At 49.3% G+C, this 16567-nt stretch overlaps 1 protein-coding gene across 1 annotated transcript; it reads right to left on the bottom strand.

Annotated features, from left to right (window-relative positions):
- Window positions 1-1411: 1411 nt before the first annotated feature.
- On the bottom strand, window positions 1412-16508 carry slco5a1a (solute carrier organic anion transporter family member 5A1a). Its single transcript, XM_076022255.1, has 9 exons — window positions 14532-16508; window positions 9280-9412; window positions 8913-9136; window positions 8529-8693; window positions 7379-7577; window positions 6283-6442; window positions 5362-5606; window positions 5216-5280; window positions 1412-3987 (listed from the first exon to the last, which is right to left on the bottom strand). The coding sequence occupies exons 1-9, from the start codon at window positions 15493-15495 to the stop codon at window positions 3452-3454; spliced, it is 2691 nt and encodes an 896-aa protein (XP_075878370.1). The 5' UTR covers window positions 15496-16508; the 3' UTR covers window positions 1412-3451.
- Between the last annotated feature and the right edge of the window lie 59 nt (window positions 16509-16567).

Below are 16567 nucleotides of genomic sequence, written 5' to 3'. Positions count from 1 at the left end.
CCATGTTGAGGTCACCTCAAAGCGAAAATGTCTGAAGGTTCCAGGCCAACAGACCCCAATATGGCGGCCCATTCATTTCAATGTAGTTGCTCACCCAGCGCACACACTGAAAATGTTTTTGACTTCTGCATTGGAGGGATTTGCTAATAAGGTCACAGGTCGTGCTTTCAGCTGTTTTAGAGGCCTTTATTTTTGGTATTGCGGTCTATGGATGAAATGCTTTTTGGGCCCAATGGGATTTTATTGCTGCAGTACCTCGAAAGGCTACTGGGAAAAATTGGTGCACCGCCTTATTGCCAGTCTGGTACCCAGTTCTTATAATACATCCGTGGAAGGTTCTCAGTGGTCCAGATCTTCTGAGTGCAGGAGAGTCAAGTTTAGGCAACTCCACTGGTTTTGAGATCTCGAAGACGTTTCACCTCTCATGCATTCCATGTTTTGGTGGGACTAAAGGCTATTGGTCCCTCCTATTAGCATATGCCCTATTATGACTGACATGGGTTTCACCTGATAAGCATAACATAACATCTTGAAGGGGGAAGCATTTAGGCCAGAGGTCACCAACGTCAACCAGGTCGCCCCCAAGGACCACATGAGTCGCCTGCTGGCCTGTTCTAAAAATAGCACCACTCGTTGAGCTGCGTCTAAAATTCAATTACATCCAACCTTGTTCAGTCATTGTTCATTATTGTATAATTGTATCATTAATAGTATTATATAACTGGGAAAGTTTATCACTTCAGGAGAGTGTAGCAAACTACAGTATATAGTTGTCCTTCAAATGACTCACGAAATTTCAACTTTGTCCTAGAGACATGGGGCCACTTGCTTTTTCATCAGGAGCCCCCAAGAAGCGCCCACGCCAAATTTGGGACTTCTAGTACTTGAGGAACCCCAAAACCCTAACACTAGTTTCAGGCTTATCGTTAACCCTAATTCAATGCAAGTCTATGGTGTGAAATTTCAACTTTGTCCTAGAGACATGGGGCCACTTGCTTTTTCATCAGGAGCCCCCAAGAAGCACCCACGCCAAATTTGGGACTTCTAGTACTTGAGGAACCCCAAAACCCTAATCTTAACCCGAGCTTCAGTCTTATCCCAACCCTAATTCAATGCAAGTCTATGGGGTGAAATTTCAACTTTGTCCTAGAGACATGGGGCCACTTGCTTTTTCATCAGGAGCCCCCAAGAAGCGCCCACGACAGATTTGGGAGTTCTATTACTTGAGGAACCCCAAAATCCTAACCCTAGTTTCAGGCTTACGTTTGGGTATTGGACCCCAGGGCTTACGATCACACAGACTTTTATGGGTACCATTGGAAAGCTCATGGTCATTAATAGATGGTGATGATAATTATGATAATGACGACAAATTTGCACTGAGAAGAACTGAGTCTCACAAGGGTGCAGCTTCTGTAACTCAGCTTGGTTTTATTTTTCACGTTTATTGACAGAACTCAAGTATCCGAGGTGCGCGTCAATGGTGTGTTCACAGATCGCTTCAAAAACATCGTCCTTCTGCAGAAAATGCCATACTGATTAAAGAAATACTGGAGAACAGAGTAAAGTGAGAAGACACTAAATCTACGTCCGGCTGAAGGAGCTCAGACAGCTTCAGTCTTTGTCTGGGAGTGAGAATGACTAGAAGAAGAGGAGGAGCAAAGAGAACCTGGAACTTGTGTTTTAGGAAATCTGAGAAAACCAGCAACATGATGGTTGAAAAAGGGAGGAGAAGAAAAAAACAGACAACTAATGGTCGGAGGTAAACAGTCGTTTACAGCATAAAATTTAGCTGAGAAAGTAATTACAACAAGTAAGAGGAACTATTGACCGTCTGATGGGGGACTGCATAAAACCTAGCATTAGGTCAACATAAACACTGTTTTGGGGCCGGGGAACTGGAGCACAGGCCATAAGCCACAGGACCTATGCAGCTGAGAACATTTGTAACATAAATTCTCCCTGAACACATTTCCAGGAAGTTTTAGCTGCTCATATTTGTTTCAAGTGTTGATTTTAATTATCAGTTAAACTGTGTAGTGTCAGTATTTAGCATTTAGTTTAGCTTAGCATGAAGTTGTCTCTGTTAAGTAAATTAGTGTTTTTTTTCTTTCATTTTCTCAAGACATTTTTTTCCTTTAATGCACAGATCAAAGATCAAAAGAAATGATTTGACTATTTCTTTAATATTGTCTACGTTTCCCTAAATCCTGTTTATTATTTTCATTTTTTCCCCCCCATTATAACATCATTATCCTTACGTCTCTTCAAAATTGATCAAGATGATAAAAAACACACACAGGCTTCTAATTTTATCTACCTACAGATTAAAGATTTGAACTATCGGCTCACATTTATTTCTCATGTAAGAATCTTTTCTTTTTTATGTAAACAACCCTCTGTTGTCTTCGATAAAGATTTTCTTTAATGCATTGTTTATGCAAAGATGACTGACTAAGCTTAAACAATTTGGAAATTTGCTTTGCAGATGCAACAGAGTCTCGTCTCTTAATAAACTGGCACTTATTTCACATGGGGAAGGGCCCAAAAAATAATTCAAAGAACGTTTTTTGTCAAAAAATGTAAAAAAAATTCAAACATTCAGTCGGGACGAAGAAACATTTTACTGCCAGTGGAGGCTTCCTATTGGTGAAACACTGGACATTCGCCATATGCCAATGGGAGAGAGGCGGGCGGGGCTGCAGCGTGGAGGAAAGATCTGAGACGACAAGCAGCTTTGAACCCGATGAAGAACTAAAAGCAGCCAACCACGACCAACGGTGACCTGCGTGTGTTCTTGCAGTCTTCTGTCCAGCAGGGGGAGCCGTTATCCTGCTGTCAGCGTGATGGCGTGAGCCTGAGCTGAGCTATGTACTGAAGGATCAGTAGTCACCGTGTTCAGGCAGCAGTGGGGGGCCTAGCGCTGTTCCGATGACTGGCTCCGCCCACTTGACCGGTTGTTCTCTGATTGGTTCCCACCACCACACACACAAAAGTGCCAGCAGGGTCACCAGCGGTCAGCAGGAAGTCAGTCTCTACCTGTTCTTGGTCTGAGGTGGCGGGGGTTGATAAAAATAAACAAAAAATCTGACAAACACGATCGGAGGAGATCCGGGAGGCGGGGCAACTGAGGTATCTGGTCATGTGACTCCAGTTTGACAGACGTCCAGGGAGCGGGTGTGTTAGTGTGTGTTGCTATGCGAGTGAGGACTGTGGTGACAGAAGGCACGTGTTGCAGGGGGTGAAGGTGAGGCAAGGGGAGGGGAAGAGGGCGTGGCCTGGCGGTGGAACGCCGTTTGTTTCCTTTTAAAGTCCCTCCCACTCTGGGACGACCACTCCAGGCCTGACGGGCGCCCGGCTCTCCATCCGATGGTCCCTGGACGAGCCGTTCGCCGCACCCCCGATTTCGCCGAAACATCCAGCGGATCTTTTGCTCTGTCGAACGAGAGGCTCAGACTCTGAGTGAAACCTGTTCCAGCGAGCGGGCCGGCGTGGGCGTGGGCGTCGGAATGGGCGTCATCCCGGGCGACGGCGCCGCCGCTGCCGGGGGAGGACTTATTGCTTTGAGCTCGTTCCCGGGGCAACTCTGCGTGCTGACGCCGCGGTTGAGGGCGCCGGCGCGGGGCGGGGCGCTGGCATGCAGGGCGCCGGGCTCGGTCCGGGGGATGTTGACGGGGCAGGAGCGGGTGCGGGCATGGCCCTTGTGGCCGCCCGGGTGGCACACCAGGCTGCCCACCGTGTCGGCGGGCGACAGGTGGCGCTTGAGCCAGCGCTCCACACGCTCCTCCTTGTACTTGATGGAGTACCAGGTGAGGAAGATGAAGAGGAAGCCCAGGAACTTGAGGCTGGCGGCCAGGCCGAAGTAGACGAAGCGCAGCGAGGTGACGTCGTACTCCCAGCAGGAGCCGTGCACGCCACAGTCTTGCTGCCACAGCATGCACGTGGTGTCGATGACGGCGCCGAAGTAGATGGGCGTCGGGATGTAGGCTGGTGGAGCGGGAGGGGGAGAGAGGAAGAGAGAGACAGAGAGAGAGGGGGAGAGAAAGGGAGAGAGAGACAGAGAGAGAGAGAGTCGTTTTTGCAGCTCGACCTTGAGTTCCCATGATGCAATGCATCCAATACCCGCCCTCCTACAGCCCCTCCCACCCCCTTCTAGCCATGTTGAGGTCACCTCAAAGCGAAAATGTCTGAAGGTTCCAGGCCAACAGACCCCAATATGGCGGCCCATTCATTTCAATGTAGTTGCTCACCCAGCGCACACACTGAAAATGTTTTTGACTTCTGCATTGGAGGGATTTGCTAATAAGGTCACAGGTCGTGCTGTCAGCTGTTTTAGAGGCCTTTATTTTTGATATTGCGGTCTATGGATGAAATGCTTTTTGGTTTTTTTGCTTATTGCTGCAGTACCTCGAAAGGCTACTGGGAAAAATTGGTACACCGCCTTATTGCCAGTCTGGTACCCAGTTCTTATAATACATCCGTGGAAGGTTCTCAGTGGTCCAGATCTTCTGAGTGCAGGGGAGTCAAGTTGAGGCAACTCCACTGGTTTTGAGATCTCGAAGACGTTTCACCTCTCATGCATTCCATGTTTTGGTGGGACTAAAGGCTATTGGTCCCTCCTATTAGCATATGCCCTATTACAACTGACATGGGTTTCACCTGATAAGCATAACATAACATCTTGAAGGGGGAAGCATTTAGGCCAGAGGTCACCAACGTCAACCAGGTCGCCCCCAAGGACCACATGAGTCGCCTGCTGGCCTGCTCTAAAAATAGCACCACTCGTTGAGCTGCGTCTAAAATTCAATTACATCCAACCTTGTTCAGCCATTGTTCATTATTGTATAATTGTATCATTAATAGTATTATATAACTGGGAAAGTTTATCACTTCAGGAGAGTGGAGCAAACTACCGTATATAGTTGTCCTTCAAATGACTCACGAAGTAGCTCTCAGGATCAAAAAGGTTGGTGACTCATGTTTGAGGCCCACCTCCAACCTCCTCCTGGTGGTTAAATAAGTGGGAGTCTAACCTTTTTAGAAATGAAGAATTCTTCTGGATGGGAGGCAAAACATAAAAAAGATAGCAATACCAGTCCAGTTGCCTCAACTTAACCCTCAAAAGTGAAAAGTCAAGTTTTTTTAATTTGTTCACAAAACCCGACGGAACTCTTGAAAACAATAGGCTCCACCCCCTTAACCAAGCAATGCTCACCGAGAGTCCTGAGGAGAACAAACTGCATTCCCAGAGCGAAGGGCCTCTCCTGCTCCGCCACCGACCTGCAACACAAGCCACCAATCATCAGTGGGCGCTTGGCCAAGCTCCGCCCTCCCCTTCCGCCCTGCCGCTACGCCTCCTACCTTAGGGTGACGATGATGGCGGAGGGCTGGGCGCACGCTGTGATGAGTGTGACGATGAAGAGGAAGACAAGGAAAGGGATGAGGGTGCTGCAGGTGCGGTTGCACTTCCCTGACACGGCGTAGCCGTTCTCGTTCAGGTAGGTCTTGACGATGACCAGCTGCAGCTGGTTGGCACCCTGAGAGCCAGACGACGGCGTGATGACCTGCCGGCTCTGGACACAGGCGCAGTCCGAGTAGTTCCGGATCTGGTGGGTGGAGAAAACCATCAGAGAGGGAAATCAGAATCAGAATCAGAAGCCTTCATTGTCGTAGGTTGTGGGTTCAATTCCTGGCCTAAGGCCTTTCTGTGTGGAGTTTGCATGTTCTCCTTGTGTCTGCGTGGGTTCTCTCCGGGTTCTCCAGCTTCCTCCCACACTCCAAAAACATGCATGTGATGTGAATTGGGAACTCTACATTGACCACTGGTGTGTAGTGCGAATGGTTGTTTGTCTCTATGTGACCCAGCAATGAACTGGCGACTTGTCCAGGGTGTCACCCTGCCTTCACTTTCTGACAGCTGGGAGAGGCTCCAGCAGACCCCCACAACCCTGAGTGCAGGAAGAAGTGGGTACCGAAAATGGATGGAATAATTCCATCCATCCAGTTTCGATACCCACTTTGTCCTGAGCTCAGTGTGACGGGGTGGATGAGATAAGTATATTACAAGTACATAAATTTAGTGCAAAAATAAAGTAAAATAAGAATAATGCAGTGTAAAATAAATAACAGGAGAGGATGCAAACAGTTACTGTGCATTGTAAATTCAATTGAACAGGAAGTCAGCTTATTTCACATGTTCGGTTTGTACCACATGTTGAGACGGCTCTACAATCAGTTCTAAGGTTGTGGTTTGAGGATGTGCGGCGGCGGCAGTGCTGGTACCCCGCTGCTGTCGTTAGCCACGCTGCTGCAGCCCGCCAGGCACGGGTTGAAGTAGGTGATGCCATCCGAGCCGCAGACCGGAGCGTACTCGTGGATCTTACAGCCGCAGTTGACGTTGCAGCCGCCCGTCAAGTTCCTCTGGGTCATGGTGAGAGTCGGTCTGCAGGGGGTGGGGAGGGAGAGGGAGGGAATGGTGTGTTCACAGATCGCTTCAAAAACATCGTCCTTCTGCAGAAAATGCCATACTGATGAAAGAAATATTGGAGAAGAGAGTAATGTGAGAAGACATTAAATCTACGTCCGGCTGAAGGAGCTCAGATAGCTTCAGTCTTTGTCTGGGGGTGAGAACGACTCTAGAAGAAGAGGAGGAGCAAGGAGAACCTGGAACTGGTGTTCTTCAGGAAATGAAAACCAGCAACATGGACATGGGCAACATGGCCTGGAAAACTGTAACACAGGCCATAAGCCGCACGACCTGCGCAGCTTAAAACATTTGTAACGTAAATCTAATGGTCAGAGGTAAACAGTCATTTACAGCACAAGATTTCAGCAGAACAGGCGGCCGAGGAGAGACGGAAGAAGAAGAAGGGAAGACGGGAAAGACCAGAGTGAAGTGGAGGGGTGGGTAAAAGAGGAAAGACAGGGCGGAGATTATAAACGAGGGGAGGGGTGAGCGACAGATGGCCAGCAGAGTGGCTGCCACGGAGCTCTGCCCCTCCTCCCCCCACCACCCCAGGCTCCTCATTGGACGGCTGCCATAGCTGACGCCGCTCTCCGGGATGAATGAGAGAAATAACCCAACGTCCTGATGCACAGAGTGAACTGAAGGCAAAGGAGGCTGAAATGCACATTTTCTACCGCAGTGCCTGCAGTGCCCCCTAGAGGTTTGGCAATCTTAAGCATCCTCTCTTGAGCTGTTTATGATCTTTTTTTTGTTTTGTTACAGTTTTGGTCTGTTTCTGCTGTCTTTCTCTTGTCCCAACGTGTCACCATGCAAACAACATACAGCAAAAAGAAAAAACAACAACAAATTAAAAAAAAAACTCCGCCTGTGGGTGGAGACCCAGCGTGCTTCCGTCCTCGTCGACCTGCTCACCCGGTGGTGTAGGGGATGTTGATCCCTCCCAGGTTGATGCTCTCGCAGCCCACAATGAAGAGTGTGGAGAAGCAGAGCAGCGAGACGCCGCTGCAGATCATCGCCAACTTGGCCGACTCGCGGGCCCCCAGCTTCAGCTTCTTGATGATGTAGCCGCCCAGGACGATGCCGACGCCAGCGCTCGGCACGATGATCACACCTGGACAGGGAGCATGTGGTGGGGTCAGAAATGAAAACAGCCTGGAGTCGGACATTCACCTGCATTGCCTGCTCCAGAATGCTTCATCTGTCTGCAGCAGCGGCTAGCAGGATAGCTGCTACCAAGGTTAGCTTGTGTGTGTTCCACTTTCATCTCATGCCTGCCAACACAGCACATATTTTATGTCCATCATAGCTAGCTTTTGTGTGTGTGTGTGTGTGTGTGTGTGTGTGTGTGTGTGTGTGTTGGCAGAGATAATGTCAGTCGGTAGCGTCTAGCTAATGAAAATTCTTCCTGAAGATCAATAAAGTATCTATCTATCCAGCTATCCATCTCAGAGCTGCCAAAGTAAACTCATTTTATCTCATCTTATTTCTGCCATCAGCTACTTCAATCAAATGGTTTGCATTAAATTATTTAGTTGCTGTCACAACTGGCCTAAATCCTAACCTCGCGCTAACCGAGGTAGCCGCTCAATGAGCTGCAGCCAGTCAGCGGCAAGAGCCCTTTAGAATATCATTGTGGTCTTAACAAGAAATCACTTTTAGCATTTTAACATGTGTTAAAATCAACTGGCTGACCTCCATCAGCTCACGTGACTGTGGAAGTGCTTGTGAGTGTGCACTACAGTGCACTCAACGCCCTGTGTCCCAGGTGACCCCTGCCTCCCCCACCCAAACCTTCATTTGCAGACCAGCACCTCCTCTATTATTAATGTGCTTAGCAGAGCGGCGTTAACCTGGCAGGGAGTGACAGACGGTTATTATGGTCTGCCGTCTGGTGCTGCCAGGAGGGGCCAGACAGCTGGGTGACAGCACCAAAAATCAGCTTTGTTTTTTCCTAAATTCCAACATCACATTACCGAGCCACTGGGAATGTTCGCCCCAGGTGAGGTTTTTCTCTTTCCCGCTGAAGCTCAAGGCTTCACAACAGATTGTGCTGTCAATTCACCGGTGTAGATGCTGGCGCTGGAAGCCGGGATGCCAAACTGTGACTCAATGAACTTGGGGATGAAGGTGATGAAGGCGGTGACGATGGCGCTCTCGGCCGTGTAGGACAGACTGACGAACAGGAAGGTGACGTTGCTGAGGATCCTCACAGCTGCTCTGGGCAGGTCTGATGGGAAGAAGGAGAAGAGTTTGACCTTTTACATCTCCACACAAGACACAAACTGTGGCCTCTAGTGGGAGAGAGCGGTAGTACAGGACAGGCTGGCTCACTATCATCAGCTTGGCTTGTCAAATATTACATATTTGAACTCAGATGTAAGCTCTCTCTTCAAATTCAAAGTGTCCACTCTGAAACGCTCTCCCAGATTTGGCATTTCGCCGCTACCTTTGATGTCCTTTCCGAAGCCCATGGACGACGACACTGCCTGGCTCTTGCCATTGTTGCTCTTCTCCTTCAGGACATCATCGTCGCTTGACATGTTGTCCAGGCTCAGCTTTTTCCTCCTCTTCTTCTTCTTCTTGTGCCGTGGCGGCAGTTTCTTGGGGAAGGCGAACATGGGGAAGATGACCAGCAGCATGGCCACGGCGCAGAGCAGGAAACCGCTCCACCTGAAGGAAGGGTGGGAAAGGGGCAAGGAAGAAGGGTGGGGTTACAACAGATTATGTGACTGTGTGCGTGATGAGGACCACCAGGCACAACAGACGAGTGAAACATCCCAAAGACCTGGAAGAGACGTTGGGGCGGTTCTCACCAGTTGCCGATGAAGCGCGGGTCGCTCTGGTCTATGTTCACCGCCGTCTTGGGGTCGACGTAGAAGCCGATGAGGACGCCCCCAAGCAGGTAGCCAGCGGCCGGACCCAGAGCACCCATCACGTACATGACGGCTGCAGAGAGACGGATGCAAAGTTTTAAGGGGAAAATAAAAAAAACACTCGTCTGGACAAAGCTATTTGTCAACCCCTGGTGGCCGGTTGCAGGAAAACAGCTCCAAATGGCGACCGCTAGTGGATGCACTGTTCCAACGCTCATCTTAACATGGAGGACACGTAGAGTTTTGACCATGGATGTATTATAAGAACTGGATAACGGACTGGCAATATCACGGCACAGCGATTTGCTTCCAGTGGTCATTTTAGGTACTGCAGCCTAAGACCACATTCGGCCCAAAAGGCATTTTCCCCATAGACAGCAATATAAAAACGGCTGTAAAACAGCTGACAGGACGACTGCAAACTGAAACACGGTTCGTAAAGAATCTTTCTGTTGTAGATTTTCCACATCTTTCAAAACTAATTCTGAAGGCCAGAAAATCACCAGAAAAGAGTCTATTTCCAATGTGACATCCCGGCGTTGCACGTGCTGTGTCTCGCATTGTTCTGGTTGGCTGATGCGTCCCGATGTATAATGTGCATTCCAGGGGCCCAATGAGAAGTGACACTACTGTTCATGCTCTATGGGCAGCACAATGCGGAATCCATAAACTTTGTGGGGGTATGCGCTGGGTGAGCAACTCCATCCATTCAAACGAATGGGCCACCATACGAGACCTGGAAGCTGGTTTTGACACATATATCAGCCTCAGTACCAACAAATGAATCACCTCGTCTTTGTCACAGCTGCCAAAATTCAGGAGCTGAACCTTATGTAACGGCCCGAGCAAAATAATCACCACTAAGCAGCGGCAGCAGCTGCATTAGCAGCGCGGTACAAAAGGCCATGTGTGCGGGTCATGTGTACAGGGTCATATGACCATGTAATGAGGGGCCTGAGAAGGAGGCCGAGAACAAGATTTCTCCAATTAGAAGGAATTAAAATCTTAAAGTCTCTGGCTGGAGTTGAAAGCGGACGAGAAAAAATTTTGGTGGCGTGACTTTAGAACTTATCTAACCGTAGTGGGAACCTGGTGGGGGCGCCGGGTTCATTTCCACCAATGGTGCGAAGCCACTCTGCTGGAATCCAGGCTGAAACGGGGCCCCTGGTGTCAAGCAGGGAAACCCGATTCCCTGCCAGCATCAGTTGGTTCTGCCGGTCTGCGTGAAAACCTCAGACTAATTTTTTTTAATTATTTTTTTTAAAGGTCAGAGTTTATGTTTAATAGTTTTATTTTTGTTGCTTTGCATGGTTTTCTTGTGCACTGGTCCTTTTCTGTTTCTCTAGCCCCTTTTCCACTGACCAAAAAACGTAATGCAGTCCCGCTATTAATCGGCAAGGGACCCCAGTTGAAATCAGTTCCGATTGGCTCTGCTCCGATTGGCTTGCGATGGAATAGGGACATCTGTTTGCTTCTGATTGGTTCTCCTGTAAAGTTTGGAATTGCAGCGTCCCACCACTTGCCTGCCAACTGAATTGTCTGTGTTTTGAATACTGCTGAAAGCTGAACACTGTCAAGTCCAAACAGTTGAGAGCATTTATTCAAAATTTAGAAAAGAAATCAAAATGTAATCAGTTACATTACTTTGATAAAGTAATTGAAAAAGTTGGGCTAGCTAACTACATCTTCCCAACACTGTGTGTCGCTGACTGATCCAAGCACGAGTGGAGGTGAATGAGGTGGAGGTCAGCCGAGCGACAACCGGACGTCGGCGTCCGTCCTGTCTGATTTGTCCAAACATCTTTGTGCGTGTCTGGTGCAGCTCGCCACTGTTACATCACAAGCAGAGCGACAGCCAGGGGCCGCCGTCGCAGCATCGGGATTGAGCACTGGGGCTTTCCGAGGGACGCCGGCAGCATCGGGGATAATCCCTCATCCGGCCGCTGCTGCCGTGTGGCCGCAGGGTTACGCAACCTGATGGCGACCATCACAGTGGGATGACACCACCACGGACACAGCAGCGTCTGCTTTTCCACAGCCAGCAGCTGGCCTCCAACATCATGCTAAAACTCAGCGTGCATGCTGCATTATGGCTGGCCAGTACGATCGCACAATCAGACATTTCCTCATTATGAGTGCACCAATCAGCAGTCTCTGAGGGGAGATAGGCGGCGCTACAGCCGGGGTTCAGCCGTGACGGACATAGGAAGCTGCTGCCAGCTTGTCAGCGTGGATGCTGCAGTGTAGACAGTGTCAGCGAGGAAGCTGCAGCAGTCAGTCTGACCTCCAGTGACAAGAGGAGCAAACAACTAAAAGGCACTGGAGGATTTTGGGCTAGATCCACAGAGCAAATTACCTGGCACTGGGCCGCATTTAGCGGCAGGGCTGCGCCAGACTCATTTGGATTAATCGGTCATTTCGCGCTAAATGACACTCTCTTCTTTTAACTGATGAGGTGTGAATGATATATATATATACATATATATGTATATATATATATATATATATATATATATATATATATATATATATATATATATATATACATATACATACACATGGGCTGGGCAAGTTAATGCGTTATTATCTCGTTAACTCATTTATTTATAAACGCCGACAATTACTTTAACTCGCATTAACGCATGTTGCTCACGTGCTGTAGGAGCCGTGAGTAGGGATGGGCGATATATCAGCGTTTGGGACCTATCGTCAAAAGATTCACTGCGGTAAGAATATGTCATCTCGCGGTAATAACGATAAACTCGTGTTGATGACGTAATTACGTGCGCAACGCACTTGCTTTGCAAACATCCTGTTTTACTTTGGGTCGGCGGACCAGGATGTTGAGGCAGGAAATGCAAAAATGTTAGCGAACAGACGTTGAACTCTGTCGTTTATCCACAACGTGTTCTCAAGAGCGATCTTCCTTTCTGTTCTCTGTGGCGCTTGTTTTTAGCGAGCTACAGCTTCTGTAAGCACGGCGTGCTTCAGGCGTTCTTCTTCTTCTTCTTCTTCTTCTTCCGCCTTCAAGGAATAAACTTGCAGCGCCACACCAGGCCGGGCATAGGTACTACATCTTTTTTTTCTTCTTTTTTTTTAAATGGGTCTTCGTGTAAACACGTTTTTTTGGCATATTTGTATTTATCTAACCATCTCAACCGCAAAATGGTTACCAGACTGCAATTGACTGCACTCCTGACTACTCTGGGCGTTTTTGCGCCTGCATAACTTTCGAGCAAAAACCTTTGCGGATACGACGCTAAAGTGGCGGTAATGACGGGGCCTTTGTCCGCTGCTGATGGGATGTGGAGACACTGCAGTTAAACTCCGCCCACCGTTGGGCTCTGCTCACAACTAGCTAGTGGCTCGTTAGCCGATATCGTCTATCGTGGAGGTCAAAACATTCAGCAGGCTGCCACAGTGACAAAAGAAGACAAATTCAATTTAGGCTGCTCAACAGAGTGGCACTGTGGCCAATTCAGGAACCGCAGGACATCCTGACAACTGGAGAGTGTGAGCGCTGAGCGGGCGACCCAGGTATGGGGCTGAAGCAGAGCAACACTCCGTCCACTGGCATTTCTAGCTGCACATCCACCGAATACATCATGCGTCTCCTCTTGTCTCATGTTCGGCCACTAACATAATAACCCAAGTAGGTTAAGTAGCATAAGAGGCCTACGCCGCCACAGTCGGCCCTTTGTGCACATGTTCTGCTCAATGAGACGCAGTGCAGATCTGTAGCCAACTGCCACAAGCCGCAATACCACAGCTCCATATTGGGGTCTGTCCAATGGTAAAGCTGCTGGAAGACATTTCTCATCATACTGCTACACATACATGAAGTGACAGGCGGCGTTGTAAAGAATAAACTTAACATAACTTTGGGAAAAGCTGAATTTTCAGTGTACTGCTTCTTTAAGAAAACAATTCTCACTGCTCATACCTCTTCATCTGAACAAATTCACAAGTCCTCGGGTGTTGTGTCGGCACGTTTAGGAAACTTTACGCAAATCGAGAACCACCAGCTGAACCTGGTCAGATCCTCATGCTGACCAAGGGCGTGGCCTTCCAGTGGCCTGTTCCACGTCAGGGTGTGACCCCTCAACGTGAAGCAGCTGGTCTGGCTTCAAATGTTAACGCGTCAAGTTTTTTGAACGGGGTCTTTTATATTTGCTGCCGTTTATTTTCCAGGGTAGAAATGAGGTTTTGGGCCGCCACATTGGAATGTTGTCCTTCAGCGGACTCTCCTTTATAAGGCCGCTCTCATTTGTTGGTTTAATCAGGATTCAGCTTGTTCGAGTTCACTGGGCCGAGAAGCTCTGGGGCGGCGTGTGAAAGGGAAATAGGTTCAGAGGTTGTAGGCCACGCTGAGTCATCTGATCATTCATTGATCTGTGCCGCAAAACAACAACTGCTCTCAAATACTGTTCAGTCCAAGCACCAAAGACTAATTGCAGGAAAGACAAGATAAAAACTACAAATCCAGGCAGCTAGAGGTTCAACATTTTGCTTGTTGGACCTTCCATGTGTTTGGAAGAGGATAGAAACGAGGCGGCCTCAGTGGGTGGAGCCAACACCTGGCTGGACAGAGACTCTGGTTATCCCAGAAAACACTGGTGGAGGGAGGGAATACTGCATTGAAATGGTCCTTTAAGAGGTTGGCACCAGCGCATGTTTGGCATTTTTCCTGGGAAACACGACTAGAATGGTTATTAAATCAGTGGGTAACAGATTTTCTTTTGACTGAGGCTGCTGTCCTGTCGCTTGCTGGAGTCTCGTCTTCACTGGAGCAGCTTCTCAACATCTGTGTTTCTGCCACAGGAAGCATGTATGACGCGGTGGCAAATGTCCTGCATTACCACCAAAGCTCCACCAGTGTGTCTCTTGCCATTAATCTTTAATTTCCTTTTTGTGCATTTTTCCCAGTGTTTTGATTTAAAAAAAAAAAAAAAAAAAAAGGGCCCCTGCTACCATAAACGGGACGTGTTCGGACAAATCTGACTTCTGAAGCATTTCCCTTCTTAATAATAGACAGAACCGGTTGCATCTCAATGGTGGATGCTCAATTCTGGCAGCAGTTCCACAATTGGCCACCATGTGGACAATATAAACGTGTTTGTCTTGTCCAACCAGATACATGGACGTGCTCACCAACACACCTCAGTGCTTCTTGACTACTGCCATTTTCTTACCTAGATACAGGGAGGCGTTCTCCTTCTTGACGTTGTCATCCAGGTAGGTGGGGCCCAGCGTGTAGATGGGCGTCGACCCCATGCCCACCAAGATCTGGGCGATGATGAACAGCGCCACGTACAGGTTATGCTCGTTGCCCTCCTGGTCCCGGGGACAGGAAGTGATGTCGACGCGGTCCCTGCCGCTGGCGTTGCTGTTCATGCACAGGCCCTCGTTGCCCGTGGACGAGTTGACCTCCTGGATTTGGTACGGCGGCGAGATGAAGTGAGGTAAGGAGAAGAGGGCGGCGCCCACAGCGATGAACACCCCGCCCACCGCCAGCCAACGAGGCCTTTGGCCCCGGCCACCAAAGTAGCTGATGAAGACGACCACCAGGAGGCTCCCTATGTCGAAGCAGCTGACGAGCAGGCCCGACTCAGAGCTCCTCAGGCTGTATCTCTTCTCGATGGTGGTGATGACGCTGCTCAGGTAGCCGGACACCATCAGCGACTGGATGAACGTCAGGTAGCACATGCAGAACAGGAAACAGCGTGAGTCCTGCAGGATGAGGCCCAGGTACTTCCTGCTGGGCAAACGCATCTGAGCCAGCCTAGAGGTGAATAGTCCCTGGGGCTTCCTCCTGGCCAGGTGTTTACTACGGCGGTTCTCCGTGTTCTCCATGTAGGAGCTGGGCCTGTTCAGCGCAGACTTGCCCGGCTTGGGCAGGTAGTTTGTTCTGGTGGGCGACTCGGCCTGGAAGGACTCAGTCCTGGCCGGGAGCTGGATGAACTCTGCGCTCTCCTCGGCCGCGAGGGACACATGCGCCGAGCTAGCTAACAAGGTCTCCTCCTGGGGACCTTCCTCGTTCAGAACGGGCAAACTTTTGGATTTGAAGTTTGCGCCAGACTCCTCCTGCTCGCTGGAGAATTCCTCCTCTTTCTGCAGGGACTCGGACAACTCGGCGTCCTCGTGGTCTGCCATCATTGTTTCTACCTTGTGAAAGAGTCAAGCTGCCCCCTCGTTTCAAGCAAGCATCTACAGTTCAGGGGCTGCCGTCCGTCGCATTTATTATTAATAGGAGCATCTACTCCCACAAAGAGTCTGGCACGCACAGAAGGCCCCAACAATGAGAGGCAGCAGAGAGAAAGTCAACCCGCAGCAGCCTCTCGCTTATCTGCAGTGCAGGCAGCGCAGCCTCTGGCTCCCTTTATCTCCTCACGCACATTTGTTCCCTGTCACCATGTAATCCGGAGGTGGCGCGTCCACTCGGGCCTCCTCAGCTTGACCAGCGCAGCCGCTCTCGGGCCGAGGCTGCCGGAAGACGCATCTCGCCTGGACGGCTCCTGACGGCGGGGCGCTGCTGCGGTGACGTGAAGCGGCGGAGCATCCCGGAGCAGCCTACCGAAAGGAGACGCTTCTGGTTGGGATGTTGCTCGCTCGGCTGCGTTGTTAGACGATGGAGCTCGGCTTTCTGCCCCAAATTCCTCCTCCTCCGCCTCCTCCGTCTCCTCGTCCCTGAATCAAGGGCATCATCTCATCTTCCAGTTCTGTCTACCACCGCACCAGCCGCAGCTCCCAGTAGGCGGCTTCCATGTAAATCCCCCGGGTCGAGTGTTAAAAAAAAGAAAAAGAGAAGAAGGTCAAAATCGACAAAAATCGTCGTTCGGGGTTGAAAAAAAAAAAAATCATAAACAACACCACCACGTCCGGACGGAGAGGAGCCAGCAAACCCCGGCGACGATGCTCTAAAACACTGCAGTGTCTCTCTCGTTGTCTCAGCTGCTGCCAACAGCTTAACGGTGGAAGGCGGAAGGCGATCTTTCAAAATAAGGTACGGTCAGGTCGCTGTTTCCACGCGTGTTGGATGAATAAAAACGCATTTTCCACCAGTAGATTCACGAGTCGACGTTAACCGTAAAAAAATGTAAAAAATGAGATGAAAATAATTAAAATGTCTTGTTGTAGGAACTTTATTACGGAAGCGTATTGCATTCACTTGGCAAATAAAAATAAATATAAAAATCTTTTTCACGTTTTTCAGTGTAATTATTTCTGT

The sequence above is a fragment of the Nelusetta ayraudi genome, unplaced genomic scaffold (genome assembly GCF_046127955.1).
Source record: "Nelusetta ayraudi isolate G7.1 ecotype Tasmania unplaced genomic scaffold, CSIRO-AGI_Nayr_v1 ptg000011l, whole genome shotgun sequence".
Taxonomy (NCBI): Eukaryota; Metazoa; Chordata; class Actinopteri; order Tetraodontiformes; family Monacanthidae; genus Nelusetta; species Nelusetta ayraudi.
This window is presented reverse-complemented; position numbering and strand designations above follow the sequence as displayed.